At 41.7% G+C, this 19,895-nt stretch overlaps 3 protein-coding genes across 3 annotated transcripts; 2 read left to right on the top strand and 1 right to left on the bottom strand.

The window, feature by feature from the left end:
- Window positions 1–1,419: 1,419 nt before the first annotated feature.
- Window positions 1,420–3,731, bottom strand: LOC310958687 (tripartite motif-containing protein 16-like). The gene has a single exon (XM_083929734.1). It carries the CDS (start codon window positions 3,714–3,716, stop codon window positions 2,052–2,054), a length of 1,665 nt encoding a protein of 554 aa, XP_083785860.1. The 5' UTR covers window positions 3,717–3,731; the 3' UTR covers window positions 1,420–2,051.
- A 2,108-nt stretch (window positions 3,732–5,839) lies between these two features.
- LOC310958412 (uncharacterized protein) lies at window positions 5,840–11,319 on the top strand. Its single transcript, XM_083929341.1, has 2 exons — window positions 5,840–6,070; window positions 8,518–11,319. Exons 1-2 carry the CDS (start codon window positions 5,958–5,960, stop codon window positions 10,784–10,786), a joined length of 2,382 nt encoding a protein of 793 aa, XP_083785467.1. The 5' UTR covers window positions 5,840–5,957; the 3' UTR covers window positions 10,787–11,319.
- Window positions 11,320–13,874: 2,555 nt separating this feature from the next.
- dtwd2 (DTW domain containing 2) lies at window positions 13,875–19,734 on the top strand (the record flags this gene model as incomplete). The annotated part of the gene is made up of 6 exons (XM_083930354.1): window positions 13,875–14,038; window positions 14,270–14,360; window positions 15,454–15,548; window positions 15,646–15,844; window positions 17,652–17,780; window positions 19,030–19,734. 6 exons carry the CDS (start codon window positions 13,875–13,877, stop codon window positions 19,207–19,209), a joined length of 858 nt encoding a protein of 285 aa, XP_083786480.1. The 3' UTR covers window positions 19,210–19,734.
- Window positions 19,735–19,895: the final 161 nt, after the last annotated feature.

The following is a 19,895-nucleotide window of genomic DNA, read 5'->3' as shown; positions in this document are numbered from 1 at the left end:
GCAATAAAGTGTTTCCTCACATCCGGTGTGTTTGGAAGTCCATTTCCGCCGCGCATAGAAAAATATCACCATGGTGATTCATAATTAGGAGGAAAAATGTCATAATAAAGAGATAAAAACTCGTAAAAATTAGATAAAAGTCATAATTAGGAGGAAAAATGTCTTAATTAGGAGGTAAAATGTCATAATAATGAGATAAAAAATCATAAAAATTAGATAAAAGTCATAATTAGGAGATAAAAGACATAAATTATGAGATAAAAAGTCATAATAATGAGATAAAAAGTCATAAAAATTAGATAAAAGTCATAATTAGGAGATTAAAAATCATAATGAGATAAGTCATAAAAATTAGATAAAAGTCATAATTAGGAAGTTAAAAGTCATAAATTATTAGATTAAAATTCATAATTATGAGATAAAAAGTCATAACAATGACATATAAAATCATAATTAAAAGATAAAAAGTCAAAATTATGTGATAAAAAATCATAATTATGAGAAAAAAAGTCTAAATTATGAGATAAAAAGTCATTAAAATAAGATAAAAGTCATAATTATGGGTTAAAAAGTTGAAATTATGAGATAAAAACAATCTAACAATCCTGATCGTGTTAATGTCTGAAAAATACCAAAAAACTTGTGTTTTAATAAAATCTTTTAATGTTTACAAATGTGAATACATATAAGAGCTGTAGTTTATGATTATGTTTGTTTTGATTACATTTGATCTACAAAAGAGGAGAAAACAGTGAGAAATATCACCCATCCTGAGATCTTAGACCCAAAGGAGACATCATCAAATGTCTTTCTTTATTCCAGACAATTCAAAACACAATAATATTACAAATGTACATTAATGTCAGAGTTACAGACCACAGTATATGAGTGATCAGTGACAAATGAGCACATTTGATATCATAATTATGATTATGAGATAAAAAGTCATAATAATGAGATAAAAAGTCAAAATTATAAGAAAAAAAGTTGAAATCATGAGATAAAAAGTCATAATAATGAGATAAAAAGTCATAATGAGATAAAAAGTCAAAATTATGAGATAAAAAGTTGAAATCATGAGATAAAAAGTCATAATAATGAGATAAAAGTCAAAATTATGAGATAATAAGTTGAAATTATGAGATAAAAAGTTGAAATTAGGAGATAAAAAGTCATAATAATGAGATAAAAAGTTGTAATAATGAGATAAAAAGTCATAATAATGAGATAAAAAGTTGAAATTCTGAGATAAAAAGTCATAATAATGAGATAAAAAGTTGAAATTATGAGATAAAAGTCATAATAATGAGATAAAAGTCATAATAATGAGATAAAAAGTCATAATAATGAGATAAAAAGTCAAAATTATGAGATAATAAGTTGAAATTATGAGATAAAAAGTTGAAATTAGGAGATAAAAAGTCATAATAATGAGATAAAAAGTTGTAATAATGAGATAAAAAGTCATAATAATGAGATAAAAAGTCATAATAATGAGATAAAAAGTCAAAATGAGACACAATAATATTACAAATGTAGATTAATGTCAGAGTTACAGACCACAGTATATGAGTGATCAGTGACACATGAGCACAGTCGATGTTCCTGGTGATTGCCATCTTGTGGACAGTTCTTGATATAGGCAGTGCTGAAGTACAGGTCCTGAACTCTTCTGTTACTTTGATCGAGAAAAAGAAACAACAACACACAAATGCATCAATATAAATCACATATTCAGACATTTAGAGCACACACAAGTTTCCATTTTCATGCAGAGAAATGTGAGTTCAGGTGAAGAACACACATCATCGTGAGCAGTGATTTAGCCTCCGTGGCTAAACAGACGCAGGAAGGAGCGCCACCTAAAGACACTCAAACATTTACCCAACAACTCAAGACAAGACGTCAAAGTCCCGCCCACAATGTTTGATTGACAGCTGATCTGTGTGCAGCCGAGGCGTGACAAGAAAAATCAGCCCTCAGCAACAAACGTGGAGAGAAAATAGGTTTGAGGATTAAAACTCAGGATTTAACCATTAAATTACTTCTGACTATTTGAGTTTACACAACTCAGCAGTGCCTTCAAAATCATAAAAAAGACAAAGTCCAGCACAGAGAGGCTGAGTGAATGTGGTCTGGACTCTGTGGAGGAGAGTCATGGTTTCAGAGACGCTGTAGAAGGACAGAACACCTGCACTGTGATCCAGGTACACTCCGACTCTGGAGGACAGAGGACCTGAGACGGGAGTTTGGACTTTGTTGTACCAAAAGAAATAACTGTTGTTGTAGCTGTCACAATATAACGCCCAAGAGTTTTCTTTGTTTCCAAATATCTCTGCTCTGCTCATATTCTTGTATGCGACTGCTACAGAAACTACTCCTCTCCACTCCACCTCCCAGTAACAACGTCCAGTCAGACTCTCTCTACTCAGGACCTGAGGCCATCCAGTGAATCTGTCTGTGTGATCAGAATAAGACTGTTCTTCTCTCATTCCTGTTGCTTTTCTGTTCCCCTCAGATAATAACAGACATTTGTGTGCTGTGTTTGGATCCAGTGTGATTTCACGTGAGTATCTTAAGAAGTCTGCTCTGGTCTTGGGCTCTGCTCGTGGATTTGACAGTAAAACATCCACTTCAGTCACAGTCAGTGAGACGTTTGTCCACTTCTCTCTCAGGACGTCCTGTAGTTTCTGTGTGACTTCTGACACAGCCGCCGTCACGCCCTCAAAGTGTCTCAGAGGACGGATCTTGAAGCTGGATGTAGATTCGGTGAGTGGAGACAGTGAGGTGTAGCTGTGTAGAAACTGGGTGTGATCCTCTGTGTGTGAGAGCTGCACCAGCTCAGCGTCTTTCCTCTTCAGCTCAGTGATCTCCTGCTCCAGCTCCTCCTGAAGCTCTTTGACTCGACTCACTTCAGTTTCCTGCTGGGATCTGACCTGCTGCTTCACATCGGAGCTTCTTTTCTCCATGAGACGGATCAGCTCGCTGAAGCTCTTCTGGCTGTCCTCCACTGCTTTATCAGCAGAGCGGTTGATGGCCTCCACCTGCTGCTGAAGCAGCTTCACATCTTTCTCTCTGTCCTGGATCCTCTGCTGGATGTTTAGTCGACTCCCCTCCAGCTCTCTCTGCCTCTGGCTCCTCTCTGCTGCAGCTGAGACTGTGTCGTGGCCTTTATGTTCGTCATCAAGGCAGAGGTGGCAGATACACTGCTGATCGGTTCGGCAGAACATCTTCATCACCTCATCGTGACGAGAGCAGATGTTCTCCTGCAGCTTCTTGGAGGGCTCCACCAGCTTGTGTTTCTTTAAAGCAGCTACGTTGTAATGAAGCTGCAGGTGTTCCTCACAATAAGAGACCAGACAGACGAGACAGGACTTGAGGGCTTTGAGTTTCCTCCCAGTGCAGACATCACACCCCACATCCTCAGGTCCAGCATAGCAGTGATCATCAGGAGCAGCTTGGAGTCCACTCTTCTTCAGTTCCTCCACTAAAACTGCTAACATGGTGCTTTTCAGCAGGGCGGGCCTCGGTGTGAAGCTCTGCCTGCACTGAGGGCAGCTGTGTGTTTTCTTCCCCTCCTCTTCATCCCAGTAGCTTTTAATACAGTTCATGCAGTAGCTGTGTCCACAGGGAATAGTCACCGGATCCTTCAGTAGATCCAGACAGATGGAACAAGAGAAGGTTTCCCGGTCCAGCTGAACTCCTTTCTGCGCCATTTCACCTCTCAGTGCCAACGCCTGTGCGAGTTTCTCTTCCTCAGAAGTGAAACTAGTCTGAGCTCTGATCTCAACAACAGGTGTGTGTGCAGTGGGTGGGGCTTGTCAGCTCCTGCACGTCACCACCATGTTGGTTCCACCCATTTTCAAAGTGTAGATCTGAAGGGGAGGGAACAAGGAAATAAGTGGAGTTCAGAGTGGAGCTGGCTGTGTTTCAGAGCAGGAGGAGGAGGGAGGCATTATCAAGCTGTGTTCACTCCAGGAAGAGGAGCGGCTCTGTCAGTCTGAACTCTGCTGCGTGTCGTCCTCTCTCTCTCACATGTTTCCTGTCAATCTTCAGCTGTACTCGACATTAGAAGTTTGAAAAGGCCAAAAAATAACTTAAAAGAAACGTAGTATAAAGGAGCATGAGATAGAAAGTACAACATTGTACTTGAGTAAATGTAAATGTTGCAGGGCACGGTGTCACCCTGTAGACCTCATGGTAAACATGCTGACTAATCAAACGTCTCCTCTGTTTTGGACTGATACGGCCGGATTTGAATCCATTATTTTAAAAAGTTATCTAACAATCTTGATACTGTTAATGTCCAAAAAACTTGTGTTTTAATAAAATCTTTTAATGTTTACAAATGTGAATACATATAAGAGCTGTAGTTTATGATTATGTTTGTTTTGATTACATTTGATCTACAAAAGAGGAGAAAACAGTGAAAAATATCACCCATCCTGAGATCTTAGACCCAAAGGAGACATCATCAAATGTCTTTCTTTATTCCAGACGATTCAAAACACAATAATATTACAAATGTACATTAATGTCAGAGTTACAGACCACAGTATATGAGTGATCAGTGACACATGAGCACATTTGATATCATAATCATGATCATGAGATAAAAAATCATAATAATGAGATAAAAAGTCATAATAATGAGATAAAAAGTCATAATAATGAGATAAAAAGTCAAAATGAGACACAATAATATTACAAATGTACATTAATGTCAGAGTTACAGACCACAGTATATGAGTGATCAGTGACACATGAGCACAGTCGATGTTCCTGGTGATTGCCATCTTGTGGACAGTTCTTGATATAGGCAGTGCTGAAGTACAGGTCCTGAACTCTTCTGTTACTTTGACAAAAAAATATCATCTCTAAGAATTTTGGGTGGACATGAGACCAAAATCTTTAATGAATAGACTTAATTACATCAATAATTGCAATCAAGTGATATACAATACTATGAAATCTGCATAATGACTGATTTTACTTCCATTATATTTTGTTGGGAATACTTTTGCACTTTTATCTCAATAACACTTTGAGCAGGGATTTTACCAGATCACTACTTCTTCCACCCACTGTTACTTTAGTTTATTGTGATCTGAGCTAAATATGCAAAAACACTGGCAGAGAAAGAAAGTGCATGTTTAAAACCCAGCGCATTTGTCATGTCCATCGAGGAATGATTCTGATTTACAGGAGCTAAGACGAAATTACACACAGGGACAACGTTTGCCCAGATACGACCTGTTGACTTCATGAAAAACCCTCCCCAACAACTCCTCCAGTCTTGCATTTCCCGTTTAGTATCCCTGTAACGCTTCAAGACAGACAGACAGACTGACGAAAACAGGTGCGAGGCTGACATTTCCTCCAAAGTGTGAATCCCAAGTCAAGAAATGCTGATGTTTTGACGATTAAAGTGGCACATTAGGTCATAAATATGTGTTATTGGGAGATAAAAGGCTGATAAATGTGCTGTTTACCTATTTTCTTTTCCCCACTGTGAACTGTTAAAGCTCAATATGAGCTCTTCTTCAACTTCTTATCTGCCTTTGACAGACTTACGGACAGACGCATGACATCAGATATGGGTTACCAGCGAAACATATTTAGACCTGGTGAGAAAAAAAAACGAATCAGTGGCATTTACTTTACATTAACATGAACTCAAATTCATCCCAGGCTGCAACTAATTAACCCGGATTAACCTGTTTACTGTGTACGCCACGTGCAAAAGGTGCAGCCGGTGTGAACAGATGACAAATTAACCTCCCTGCATGTTGCAAATGCTTCACATGAAACACTGGAAGACCGGTTTTCTATTTCAAGATTACGCTGAGCATGAGGTCTCAACCGGAGCTCGACGCCTGGCTTCGAATGTGATCACCAGTGCAGCGCTGAGTTGTGGTGGTGAGAGGCGAGAGCAGATCCGTCAAGATATTACAACAATGGAAGATGTGGCACGGGCGGATGTGGACGCCGAGATGACGGCGTTGACACCCGGAGATGTTACCGGACAAAACCTGGAGGCCAGCGATGAAGTGGAGGACCTTAGAAACAGGTGCGGATCTGATTGTTACCCACTGCAGCTCCAAGTCAAGTTTTCTGTTAAGTGAGGTTTGCTTTGTAGTTTCACTTTCAACCAATTCCACGAGAGGCAACGGTTTATTTTACAGAAATGAAAATCCACTAAGGTCACTCACCTGGTTTGAGTGTATGAGTGCATGTAAACACGCTGTATGTATGCAGTAATTAATCCTCCTGTCTCTAAAACTGTTGTAAGAGACGTGTTGTTTCAACTTTATGATCCTTTTTGGAGGGATGTAGTTTGTGACTCAATGTGCTTCAAGAAATTAAAACAAAGATACGTTGTATAACATAAAATAGCATAGGTTGCGGGGTGGGTAAGAATCACCTGCCATCCAAAAAGTTGACAAACATTATAACGTAATGAAGGGATCCTCAAAGCAAGTTCAGTCCAAAGCAACTGGACTTGGTTATTTGTCTAGGAAGACGTTTCACCTCTCATCCAAGAGGCTTCATCAGTTCATGTACGCATCTGACCAGGCTGGGACTGGACCAGGACCAGGCTGGGACTGGACCAGGACCAGGACCAGGACCAGGCTGGGACTGGTCCAACTAGCTGGTGTGTAGATCCAGGTATTTAACCTCTCACAAGGTCGATGATGTCACCGGGACCCTTTGTGCTCCAAGTGCCAACGACCGTCGTTAGAGTGGCAGTCGTTGGTGGGAAGTAGGTTTCAACTTCATTAGTGCTCTATTGAGTCTAAACGACAGTCGTTGGTGGACAAATAACCAAGTCCAGTTGCTTTTGACTGAGGGCGCACTCACACTGTCCTTCCGCACCGCGACCCGGGCTTTAGGGTACTTGTCCCCCCTCCCTCTCCCCCCGCGCCCCAGCCCCGTTTGTACTCACACTACCTGGGCCTCGCGCAAATGCTTCTCGCTGCCTATACGTCATCACACCGTAACACGTCACATGCATTGATCGCGTGTGTGTGGCTTTGTTTACAAATCTTTCCATAGACCTCAGAGTTTTTGTGCGTCTTGTCGACTGTTTTTGAATATTTTCATCGACCAAATCTGCAGTAAACACTCCACCTCCGCATCACACCAACGTGCACCTTTCACCGCCATTGTTGTTGTTGTTAAATTTCCGCGCATGGTCCGTCCTTCTTTTTACTATGTCCCAACAGGCGCACATACGCTACCGTCGTAGTGCTCGTGCTCGTGCTCGTACACGTGCGCACGCTCATGCTCGTACATGTGCAAACGGCTCTGCTAAAGCCCACCTCTTTTAAGCAGGCCGTGGACGGCTGTTTTGCGCGGAACGGGTGCACTCACACTGCTTAAAGGTACTAGGCTTTAGCTGAAAAAACGGTTTTGGCCCGGGACAGAAGGACAGTGTGAGTGCGCCCTGAAATTGCTTTGAGGATAACGATGACCTGGACAAATGAGAACATTCACAGGCGTAACGAAGGGAGGGTAAGATGCAGGAGTATTGTATTAGATTGCAGTAGTTTTTACAGGGTACATGTGTACCTAATGACCTGGCAACTCAGTGCAATGTACAATAACACATTCAGGTCAACAAAGAGCTAAATACCACTGAAATATCTTGATATTGTGCTTGAAAAATGTACAAATAAGTGTGAAGTATATATGACAACATTGTAACCCTTTAAAAAAACAATCCCTCTCCTTTGTTTCTATTGTTCACATTTAATCCTTTCTTTGGAAGTGGTAATAACATAATTTGTAAATTATTAATAACAAATATTGGTGTTAAATAAGAAATCTGTATTTTTTTACTTATATCATTTTGTTTTTGCAAGGAAAACACACTGCTTCATGATAATCTAGCGTGCTAATCATCACAAGCTGGGTCATGACCGAAAGAACGAGGTCGCGGGTACAAGCGGCCCAAATGTGTTTCCTCAGGAGGGGGTCTGGAGTCTCCCTTAGAGAGAGGGGGAGAAGTTCAGCATCCGTGAGGAACTCGGAGTAGAGCCGCTGCTCCTTTGCTTTGAAAGGAGCCAGTTGAAGTGGTTCAGGATCATCTAGTAAGGATGAACCCTGGGCGCCTCCCTAGGGAGGTGTTCCAGGCACGTCCAGCTGGGAGGAGGCCTCGGGGAAGACCCAGGACCAGGTGGAGAGATTAGATCTCCACGCTGGCCTGGGAACGCCTCGGGATCCCCCAGTTAGAGCTGGTTAATGTGGCCCGGGAAAGGGAAGTTTGGGGTCCCCTGCTAAAGCTGCTGCCCCTGAGACCCGACCCCGGATAAGAGGCTGAAGATGAGATGAGATGAGATCATCACAAGATTATCTATCTTATGTAAATTTTCAGGATGTTTCCTCACTGAAAAGCTTAAAAAATATTATTAACTGATGCCATTTGTTGAACAGGAGTGTCCTTAAATGTCCTTAAACCTCTTCACAGATTGCGTTTATTTATCTCATCGCTATATTGTTTTCTCTGCCTTTTAGTTTACGCGAGGCTGTCCACGACGACAATGTACGGCCGAAGATGCAGTGCCTGATGATGGACTCCTCCTTCTCCATGGTGACTATGCAAGGCGAGGACAGCGGGATCGCGTGGGAGACGACCCCTAGCCGCTGCACCACGCCATGGGCATCCGAAGCTGGAAACCTCGCTCTGGATCTCAGCTCAGCTCCGGTTGCAGTGCGTCCAGCGACACCTGGGTCAGTTCCAGCAGGGAAGATTATCTTTGTCATGGACGAGGAGCTGATTTCGAGACGGAAGAGAAGTAAAGAGAGGGTGAATCAGAAGAGCAAACAACGAGAAGTTGTAGAAAGTTCTGAGAACATCTCGGGAAGGCCGGAGTTAGTAGAAGTCTCGCAGCCGAATGTGAAAAACGAGGAAGGAGACGAAGAGGAAGCGAACGATCCTCTGGTAGATAAAGAGCAACGGCTGTTCAGATTAGTGTCAGAGGGCTCTGAAATCCTCAACATCGTTGTTAATCCAAAACTGGCAACTGTGGACGAAGAGGAGAGCAAAGAAATGGTGGACAACCTTTCTTATCTGGAGGACAGCCTTGTTCCCAAAGCCAGCGAAGAGACTCACGATAACGAGCTGGCGTTCACGGGATCAGATGTGGAAAGAGATGAGCAGGTCGACCTGTCGTCTTCTATTAGTACAAATGTAATGGATCCACCAGGGGCTCCAGTGGCCAGACCTCTGGGCAGAGGAGCTGCTGGCAATGTGGACTACTTTGAGGCGTTCACTCTGATTGATGCCCAGGCTCCAGGAAGTCCTGCTGTGACCGCGCAGGGACAGGTGGAGCAAGAGGTCGCCACTGAGATCCAGAACATCGAGAAACACATGCAGTCTTCAGACAACACCGCCACAACATCAGCAACGACAACAACTGTGGAAAATGACAAGTCAGACACAATCAGCCTCGAGGAAATCGAAAGCGAGCTTCTGGACGAAGTTTTCTACGGTAGTACAGACAACTACCTCATGAAAGCTGTGGACAAAGACGACGGACGTGGAGCGCCCTCCAGACTCCCTTCAAAACCGAGCGGTTCGACTTTGTTCGGAAGCCAAGAGGACATTCTGACTCCAATCTTTCTACCAGAGGGACCTCCCAAAATCATCGACCAAATTTTGCTGGAGGAGCCCAAAGCCATGGCTTTCCTTTACGACGACCTGTACGAGGAAGCAGTTGGCAGTCGGAAAAAGGAAGAGGACACAGAAAGTATGACGTCTGAGAAGTCTTTTCACAGCAGGCATTCGGACCGAGAGGCCAGGGGATATTTAGAGAAATATGTCCTGATAGATGAGACTCCTGCATTGGAAGTGGAACCAACGGATAAAGCGAAAAGCCCAGACGAAGGTCCCCGGGTATTGTCCCAAGACTTGTATGAGTTGGGCGATATGCTGCCCAAACCTGAAACGGGTGAGATGCCAAATTCAGAGGAGGAAATCACAGACTTCTTCAGATCCAGTGCCAATTCTTCTCCGTGTGATGTGGACCCTTTCCCTCGATCGCTGGAAGACGATGAAACCCACGCGACAACAAAAACGATAGACAAGACACAGAAAAAGGTTTCCATTAAAGTGGCTAACATCCCTGCAGATCCGCTCAGCGCCTCCAGCTTCGAGTTCATCCCTGAGGAACCCGACTGGGAAAGTTCAGATGACCACCCGGCAGCTCCGGACGAGAAAGATATCGGCACAGATCAGGAATTGTGGAAACGAGATTCTCAAATGCAAAAGCCGGTCGCTCCCCCGAGGAGGAAGGCAACATCCTCTCCTAACGAACGTCTGGACCTAACGCCTCTGACTCGAGTTGAAGATATCATGCAGGAGAAAGAAGAGGCCAGCGGAAAGGAGCAGAGGGTGGAGGAGAAGGAGACGGCGTCACCGGCTGAGACTGCCGACGAGGGAGATGGAGATGGTGATGGTGATGGTGATGGAGAGGAAACGATGCAACCCTTCTCCAATGACGCTCTTTTGGAAAACTCCTTGGCTGCAGTGGAGTCCCCACAAACCGAAAGTGTAGGAGAAATAGCCGTCAGTAACATAAAACCAGCTGCAACTGAAGAGAAAGACGTCGAAGCAGCAGAAGAAAGAGAAATAAGTGAGACCGAAGCGGCGCCAAAACAGACTGAACCAGAAGAAGTAGACGTTAAGTCATCAGAATCGGCTAAAACAGAGGATTATCCAGAAAAACAAGACAACAGTTCAACTCAACCAGCTAAAGACAAAGGGCAGTGTGTAATACTTTAACTGAGCCACAGTGTTTTTGACAAGTGCCTTGCTGACGAGTCCTTATTCAAGGTCTTGAAATCTCAGTAGATTATTAAACGTGCAAAATATTTTATGGTTTTTATAATCTGTACCCATTTGAACTGTGGCTGTACTCATAATGCATGAAGTCCTATTTGAAACAGTTACTAACACATTGTTTAAATATTTAAATAGGGGCATATTTTCCCTTCTGTTAACCCAGTCTCTGCAGCGTGGACGGGTGGAAGTAGTGCATGAATCCAAGGTTTGGGGTCACGAGTGTGAATTAAAAAAAGAAGAAGTGCGAGTGCATGTGTTGATGTTAGTGTGGAGGATCTGAAGCTATAAATAAGCCTCCCTGGCTGTGAACCTGACACCTTGCCCCAGCTAGGAGTCTGTGTACCCTCTTGTAAACAGTCAAAAAAAACATGTGTAGTACGTGCAAACGTGCATTTTACCTTCTTTGATTTCTTAATGTTTTCCCAAACCGACACAAATACAATTAATGCTTAATTAAAGCATTTTAATGTGTGCATCCGCTCCTATCCACGTCAAACGGCTAATTCACCGGTGTTAGCGTCCTTTTGCCCACTCTTGTAAACACAAAGATAAATTAGGCCGTTAAAACGATATTTGGTTACAAAGATAAGAAGTTAGACTTTGGTTTGATACCATTAAATTAACTCTTAACATTACACCGTTGTTTATATTTGTAGTTTAAACAGAAGGTTTGATAGAATTTAGCCAAAAACTGTCCAATTGGTCAGTTAGCTTTAAAATCAGGCACATAAAGAAAACCAAATAACTTGATGGTTATTTTATTTAAAGTGCAACGTATTTTATTATAACATCTTCATATTAATAATTTACTTAATGTAGTTGGTGTTTAGTAACTATATGAATTAGCATGTCTACTCTATCTGATCTAGCTCTATGACGTTGAGACTTCAGTTAATGAAGCTAACAGCTCACAGCTGCTTATTTTTGGTTACAAAGATAAGAATTTAAAACAGTTTAACACCATTAAATTAACTCTAAACATTAAACCGTCATTTATATTCGTAGTTTAAACAGAAAGTTTGGTTAAATTTAACCAAAAACGGTCCAACTGGTGACACAGTTCGGCTACATGTCAGTTAGCTTTAAAATCAGGCACATATATATGAAAAACAAATAACTTGATGATTATTTTATTTAATAAAGTGAAACGTATTTTATTACATCTTCATTTTAATAATTAATTTAATGTAGTTGGTGTTTAGTAACTATATGAATTAGTGTGTCTACTCTATCTGATCTAGTTCTATGACAGTGAGACTTCAGTTAATGACGCTAACAGCTCACAGCTGCTTATTTTTGGTGACAAAGATAGGAATTTTAAATTGTTTAACACCATTAAATTAACTCTAAACATTAAACCGTCATTTATATTCGTAGTTTAAACAGAAAGTTTGGTTAAATTTAAACAAAAACGGTCCAACTGGTGACACAGTTCGGCTACATGTCAGTTAGCTTTAAAATCAGGCACATAAATATAAAAAACAAATAACTTGATGATTATTTTATTTAATAAAGTGCAACGTATTTTATAAAATCTTCATATTAATAATTAATTTAATTTAGTTGGTGTTTAGTAACTATATGAATTAGCATGTCTACTCTATCTGGTCTAGTTCTATGACAGTGAGACTTCAGTTAATGAAGCTAACAGCTCACAGCTGCTTATTTTTGGTGACAAAGATAAGAATTTAGAATAGTTTAACACCATTAAATTAACTCTAAACATTAAACCGTCATTTATATTCGTAGTTTAAACAGAAAGTTTGGTTAAATTTAACCAAAAACTGTCCAACTGATGACACAGTTCGGCTACATGTCAGTTAGCTTTAAAATCAGGCACATATATATAAAAAAACAAATAACTTGATGATTATTTTATTTAATAAAGTGCAACGTATTTTATTATAACATCTTCATTTTAATAATTAACTTAAATTAGTTGGTGTTTATTAACTACATGAATTAGCATGTCTACTCTATCTGATCTAGTTCTATGACAGTGAGACTTCAGTTAATGAAGCTAACAGCTCACAGCTGCTTATTTTTGGTTACAAAGATAAGAATTTAGAATAGTTTAACACCATTAAATTAACTCTAAACATTAAACCGTCATTTATATTCGTAGTTTAAACAGAAAGTTTGGTTAAATTTAATCAAAAACGGTCCAACTGCGGACACAGTTCGGCTACATGTCAGTTAGCTTTAAAATCATGCACATAAAGAAAACCAAATAACTTGATGGTTATTTTATTTAATAAAGTGAAACGTATTTTATTATAACATCTTCATTTTATTAATTAACTTAATGTAGTTGGTGTTTATTAACTATATGAATTGGCATGTCTACTCTATCTGATCTAGTTCTATGACAGTGAGACTTCAGTTAATGAAGCTAACAGCTCACAGCTGCTTATTTTTGGTTACAAAGATAAGAATTTAGAATAGTTTAACACCATTAAATTAACTCTAAACATTAAACCGTCATTTATATTCGTAGTTTAAACAGAAAGTTTGGTTAAATTTAACCGAAAACGGTCCAACTGGTGACACAGTTTGGCTACATGTCAGTTAGCTTTAAAATCAGGCACATATATATAAAAAAACAAATAACTTGATGATTATTTTATTTAATAAAGTGAAACGTATTTTATAGCATCTTCATTTTAATAATTAACTTAAATTAGTTGGTGTTTATTAACTATATGAATTAGCTTGTCTACTCTATCTGGTCTAGTTCTATGACAGTGAGGCTTCAGTTAATGAAGCTAACAGCTCACAGCTGCTTATTTTTGGTGACAAAGATAAGAATTTTAAATAGTTTAACACCATTAAATTAACTCTAAACATTAAACCGTCATTTATATTCGTAGTTTAAACAGAAAGTTTGGTTAAATTTAACCGAAAACGGTCCAACTGGTGACACAGAACCGTTGGTAAACCGGTTAGCAGTCTTTTCTAGTTGGTGTATTTCTATGCTAGACGTTCGACGGTCTACTGGGGGCTAAGTTAGCATTGTGCTAACCCCGCAATGGACAAAGTCCCCGGTATTTGCTCCTCCGTGTCTTCTGAAGAAAACGGACAAGAAACCGGCGACAGCTCGTCGACGGAGGATGGATTAGTGGACGCTTTTGGCGACCTGGCTGCCCTCCCGGTGGAGGTCGGCGAGAGAAGACCGACGTGTTTACGGTGCCGGTGAGCTGAATTCAAGTGAAGCTAATGCTAGCTAGCCAAGCTAACGAGTCAGAGAGGTTGGACCAGGCAGGATAGAACCCCTCCTCCCTTTCTCCTGCTCACGTTACAGGCATGATTTAATGAGGGAAAGGTTAATTACAGGCAGAGATCGAGGCCAGCTGAAACACAGAGATGGGGGGTCAATGTGCTGGGAAGTAACGGCTTCACGTCTGCAACTTTCCTCCCATGTAGTCGTCCTCAGAAGGTGTGTCTCTGCCCCTTTCTCCCATCACAACCCCTGGAGGTGTCCACATGTCTGTATGTGGTGCAGCATCCTGCGGAGGTGAGTGACTACACGGGACTGGGGCTGTTTCACACTGTTGTTTACTGCTTTTAAAAAAGATTACAGATGCACCGATGCAGGTTTTTCCGATCCAATCTGATGCCGATATCTGGGCTGAGGGCATCGGCCGATACCGATCCGATGCTACTGTTGAATAAATGAACTGTATCCGGCTGTTAGGTCTGATGTAACACTCTTTAAAATACCATGTTCCGGGTCCAAACGCTCCGTTTGCATCTCTGTGATTGTTTTGCATCTATTTTTAGTCATTTTGCATCTATCTTAGACATTTTGAATCTATCTTTAGTCATTTTACATCTTATTTTAGTGGTTTTGCATCTATTTTTAGTCATTTTGGATCCTATTGTGGTGGTTGTGCATCTATTTTTAGTCATTTTGCATCTATTTTTAGTCATTTTGCATCTTATTTTAGTGGTTTTGCATCTATTTTTAGTCATTTTGCATCTATTTTTAGTCATTTTGCATCTATCTTAGACATTTTGAATGTATCTTTAGTCATTTTACATCTTATTTTAGTGGTTGTGCATCTATTTTTTAGTAATTTTGCATCTATTTATACTCATTTGCATCTATTTTTAGTCATTTTGGATCCTATTGTGGTGGTTTTGCATCTATTTTTAGTCATTTTGCATCTATTTTTAGACATATTACATCAATTTTTATTCATTTTGGATCTTCTTGTGGTTTTGCGTCTATTTTTAGTCATTTTGGATCTTCTTGTGGTGGTTTTGTGTCTATTTTTAGTCATTTTGCATCTATTTTTAGACATTTTGCATTTTCTTTTGAGGGCTTTGCATCTATTTTTAGTCATTTTGCATCTATTTTTAGTCATTTGCATCTATTTTTAGTCATTTTGGATCTTCTTGTGGTGGTTTTGCATCTATTTTTAGACATTTTGCATCTATTTTTAGTCATTTTACATCATATTTTAGTGGTTTTGCATCTATTTTTAGTCATTTTGCATCTATTCTTAGTCATATTAATCAACCACGCTAGCTAAAATCAATGATGCACGTCTTTGTGAGAGGCTCATGGTTACGAGCACCTGTCCTAACCTCTCGTGTACTTTCAGGAGAGCAGAGTACTTCGCACGGTGCCGCTACTTGCTGCGTGTTTGCCACAAGGAAAATGCAACGTCATAGTGGGACGGAGATTCAATGAGGAAAAGTAAGCCGTGTTTCTTCAACACCGTAACACCGTTTGTCCCTTGAGTTCTCCCAGCACATTTCGTTTTTTTCATCCCCCATGTTTTCCTCTTCCTCAGAAACCCAGAGCTGGCGGCGGTGTGTCGGGACAGCCGGACGCTCATACTCTACCCGGGTCCCAAATCCCAGAACCTGGAGGAGTTGGTGCAGTACCAGGAAGTTGGCACGGTGAAACATAACGTGATCATCATAGACGGCACCTGGAGCCAGGCCAAAAACATGTTCCTCAAAAACAGCCTGTTCCACCTGCCTAAACAGGTGTGTGCGACCGTGCGGTCACGTTGAAAGAGGCAGAGGAAGAGAAAGGGACGTTTGTCGAAAAAAGACGGACCAGTCCCAGCCTGGTCCTGGTCCTGGTCCAGTCCCAGCCTGGTCAGATGCGTACATGAACTGATGAAGCCTCTTGGATGAGAGGTGAAACGTCTTCCGAGACTAGGGGTCTGCAACCCACGGCTCTTGGGCCGCATGCGGCTCCTCAGCCCCTTTTTCAGTGGCTCCCTGTAGCTTTGGCAAAAAATTATATAAACAATGTGTAAATGACGTATTTTTTTGCACAGTGGACAAGGGAAAACATTTGATCTTGGAGTTCAAGGTGATGTTGAAAAAATATCACGTGAAACTAAAATACACGCCACATCCTTGGTCTACGGCCCAGCGCCTTTCCCTGGACGGGGCTGATCTGGAGTTGGTGACCCGCACTGATGCTGGATTAATCCCCCTCTAAAAAATAGCGTAGGAAAATTCGTGGACATATTTGCTTTGACATGATGATGGCTTACCTGTGTGCTTGATATCTGGTGAGAAATTAGCGAACAACCACAGTTTTAGGACCGGTGATAATGCCAGGTAACAGTAACTTTATATAAACCTTTATAAGCTGTGACATCAAATATGTTTTGCGGCTCCAGACAAATTGTATCTGGTGGAAGAGGGGGCAAAATGGCTCTTTAGATAGTAAAGGTTGCAGACCCCTGTCCTAGACAAATAACCAAGTCCAGTTGCCTTTGACTGAAATGTCTTTGGGGATAACGACGACCTGGACACATGAGAACATTCACAGGCTTACTGTCCAAAATAAGAGTAAACAAAACCGTTGCTTTCCATCGTTGCTCTGAGGTCAATTACAGATTTTTGCGTTAAAATCATCCTCGTTTATCGTCTTAAATGCAGCAGAGTGCCTTGACCACCTGAGACAGTGTACAGTCTCCCTTCGCACCTACACCCACTGGTGGGAAAGCTGCTTCGCCCACATGAAAGGACGAGTTTGAACTCAAAGCAGAGTTTTTAAAAAATGTATCTTAAATGTGGGCAAGTGAACACTGCAGGCTTATCAGCGTTTGATTCTCCTCTTGTTTAGCGTCAAGGCACATTTATTGGCAGCTGCCGGTTCTCTTCAGTGGCTTTAATGTTGCTTTGGTGCAGGTGTTTCATTATTTAAGCTGCAGTCCTGGTTGATTTTGTCTTACTGGTGGTTAACAACAAGTGCAGATGAGTGCTACAGGTCAGAAATACAACAGAAGATCAACTGATGTGTTCACAGCACAGTCAAACGAACATCATGTTGTTTTATCAGTTAATAATAATTCATATTTTTGGCACATAACATCAGGGCACAGTCAGAGGGGAGTCGGTTGCCTTGCTGAGAAGTTGCAGACTGTGGCTGCTGCTTCTTGCGCCATTCCTCCCTGCAATATTTAATATTTCACAATAAAAGCCAACCCCGTGTTTTCGCCAGTTAGAGACTTTTAATGTGAAGCTGCAGCTGAAGGAAATGCAGGGTTTGCTTTAGCTGTCACTCTGTTGACTCTGTTACAGCTGAACAAAGAGGCTGATGTCAATAAGACGTAATTAAAAAACACTCAATCGATTTATGAATTCCTGAATCATTTGAATGCAACACAGTTTTGGCCGCCACTTAGAATGAAAACCACTATAAAACCGCCATAAATGGTGTCGAAAACGGGGGTTTGTTACATGAAAATTGCAAGGATTATGTAACTTTAATGCATAAAAGTGATGTGGCAGCAGAGAGCCACTACTGACCACCTCTGCTTTGGTTCACCAGGTGCAGCTCAACAGGACTCTTTCCAGTCAGTATGTGATCCGCACACAACCCTCCAACATCTGTCTGTCCACGCTGGAGTGTGCCGCCGTCGCCCTGTCCGTCCTGGAGCAGAACGACGACATCCAAGAGGTGACGTGGGGAAATAATTACAATTATACATTTTTATTTGTATTGCACTTTACACACAACCATCTCAAAGTGCTACAGAGCAGAATAGAAGAAAAGTAACAATAAAAATAAGTGAGTAGTTTAAAGGAGAAAATATAAAAGACATTTAGCAAAATGCTTTGGTGAACAGGAAGGTTCTAAAGTCTCTTTTAGGGCGCACTCACAATGTCCGTCCGTACCGTGCCCCGGGCTTTAGGGTCCTTGTCCCCCCCTCAAGGCCCGTTTGTACTCACACTACCTGGGCCTCGGAGAATGCTTCTTGCTGCCTATACGTCATCACGCCGTAACACGTCACACGCATTGATGGCGATGCGTCTCTTTGTTTCCAGATCTTTCCGTAGACCTCAGAGTTTTTGTGCGTCTTGTCGACTGTTTTTGAATCTTTTCATCGACCAAATCTGCAGTAAACACTCCACCTCCGCATCACACCAACGTGAACCTTTCACCGCCATTGTTTTAGATGTCCGCACGTGGTCCCTCCTTCTTTTTTCTATGTCCGAACAGGCGCACAGGAAAAGACATCAGAACCGCTGTAGACCTTGTACTCGTACACATGCGCATGCTCGTGCTCGTACATGTGCAAACGCGCTTTACAAAAGCCCACCTCTCCCAAACGCTCCGTGGCTGGCAAGCGTGCCGCAACTTGGCACGGTACGGTTGCACTCACACTGGTCAAACGAACTAGACTTTACCCATAAAACCTGTTTTGGCACGGTACGGATGGACAGTGTGAGTGCGTCCTTAAAAGCGTCTGTAGTCTGCAGGGCCCTCGGGCGGTCAGGGAGGCCGTTCCTCAACCTTGGAGCAGCCAAGGAAAAGGCCCGATCGCCCACGGTGCGGAGCTTGGTTTGGGGGGCTTGGAGGGTGTTTTAGGTACCAGAACGGAGGGTGCGTGTGGAGGTATGGGGGTTAATTAAACATCAAGCAGATACGGCGCAACATTAGCGCTGATGAGAGCCGTTAAACTGACCCAAAACTGTAAAGTCACAGGACATAAAACAATGCCAGACTATACTATACTGTACATCAGTGATATGATTCATATCACATTCATACAGGGTTAGCCGTAAACAGCTGTTCATATATTTACTACTCTGAAAGGGGGCAGGAAGCACATCTACCCTTCTTCCTCATTGAGAAGGACCAAATGTTAAATAAGTAAACTTCTCGTCTTTTCCCTCTCTCTTCTCTTCTCCGTCTGTGTGTCCAGGTTCTGCTGAGGCCCCTGAAGGCCCTGTGCTCCTTCCAGCTTCAGCACGGCGCCCAGATACATCACAGCAAAGAGCACCTCCTGAAGAACGGCATGTACGACAAACCCATGCCCAAGAACAAGCGCAAGATAAAGAGGATGGAGAAGCTCGTCACCGACCACAGCGTGTGCCCGAGATGAGGCAGCGACCGAGCCGAGGAGCGCGACCCGTCTCCGTTTACGCGTCCGTCTCGCGCGCTGCACGGGACTGCGTCACCGGGGCGGCACGGAGCGGCATCAGGGCACAGACACGGGAACCGCTGGACTTTCGGGGAGTTTATTTTTTTCGATAATCGCCGGTAAATATAATTTATGTATTTGACGTTAATTTAAAATGAATGAGAGTCTAAAGTTGTAGTTTAAATGTCACGGTGTGGCCGTGACACTAAACCGGGTTTTGTTGTTTCTTTTTAAAACGATTTCCATTTTCCCTCCCTGTGTTTTATGAACACTGTGGTGATCGACGCCACACATCTGGAAGGGCTGATGCTTTTATGTTGCAAAGTAAAAATACCTCTCAAACAAGTGATGTTCCACCAAAACTACCAGAAACGCACAATACAGCAGGACAGTTGAGACCTTGATTGTACTGTCGTGAGGTCAGGATTGTTGTTTTTGAAACACTTGTTGTAGCTGCAGCCCTGCAATGTTTTTTTATTATATATTACACAGTCTATAATAAAATTATACAACAACATATACATGGATAATCTTATTTTATCATCTTATTTTAGGTATTTCAGGTGCATTAAACCCTCCATATGAACACTCATTATGTATCTATGTATTTTTCTTTAGTCACATTAAGTCCTCCATTTTAAGCACTC

Source organism: Echiichthys vipera (genome assembly GCF_963691815.1).
Source record: "Echiichthys vipera genome assembly, chromosome: 16".
NCBI lineage: Eukaryota > Metazoa > Chordata > Actinopteri > Perciformes > Trachinidae > Echiichthys > Echiichthys vipera.
This window is presented reverse-complemented; position numbering and strand designations above follow the sequence as displayed.

Excerpts from the sequence above, each read along its gene's own strand:
- LOC310958687 (XM_083929734.1), bottom strand. The coding sequence starts at position 3,716 with ATGGCGCAGAAAGGAGTTCAGCTGGACCGGGAAACCTTCTCTTGTTCC.
- LOC310958412 (XM_083929341.1), top strand. The coding sequence starts at position 5,958 with ATGGAAGATGTGGCACGGGCGGATGTGGACGCCGAGATGACGGCGTTG. Across the intron at positions 6,071-8,517 it reads GTGGAGGACCTTAGAAACAG|TTTACGCGAGGCTGTCCACG; the intron begins GTGCGGATCTGA and ends TCTGCCTTTTAG.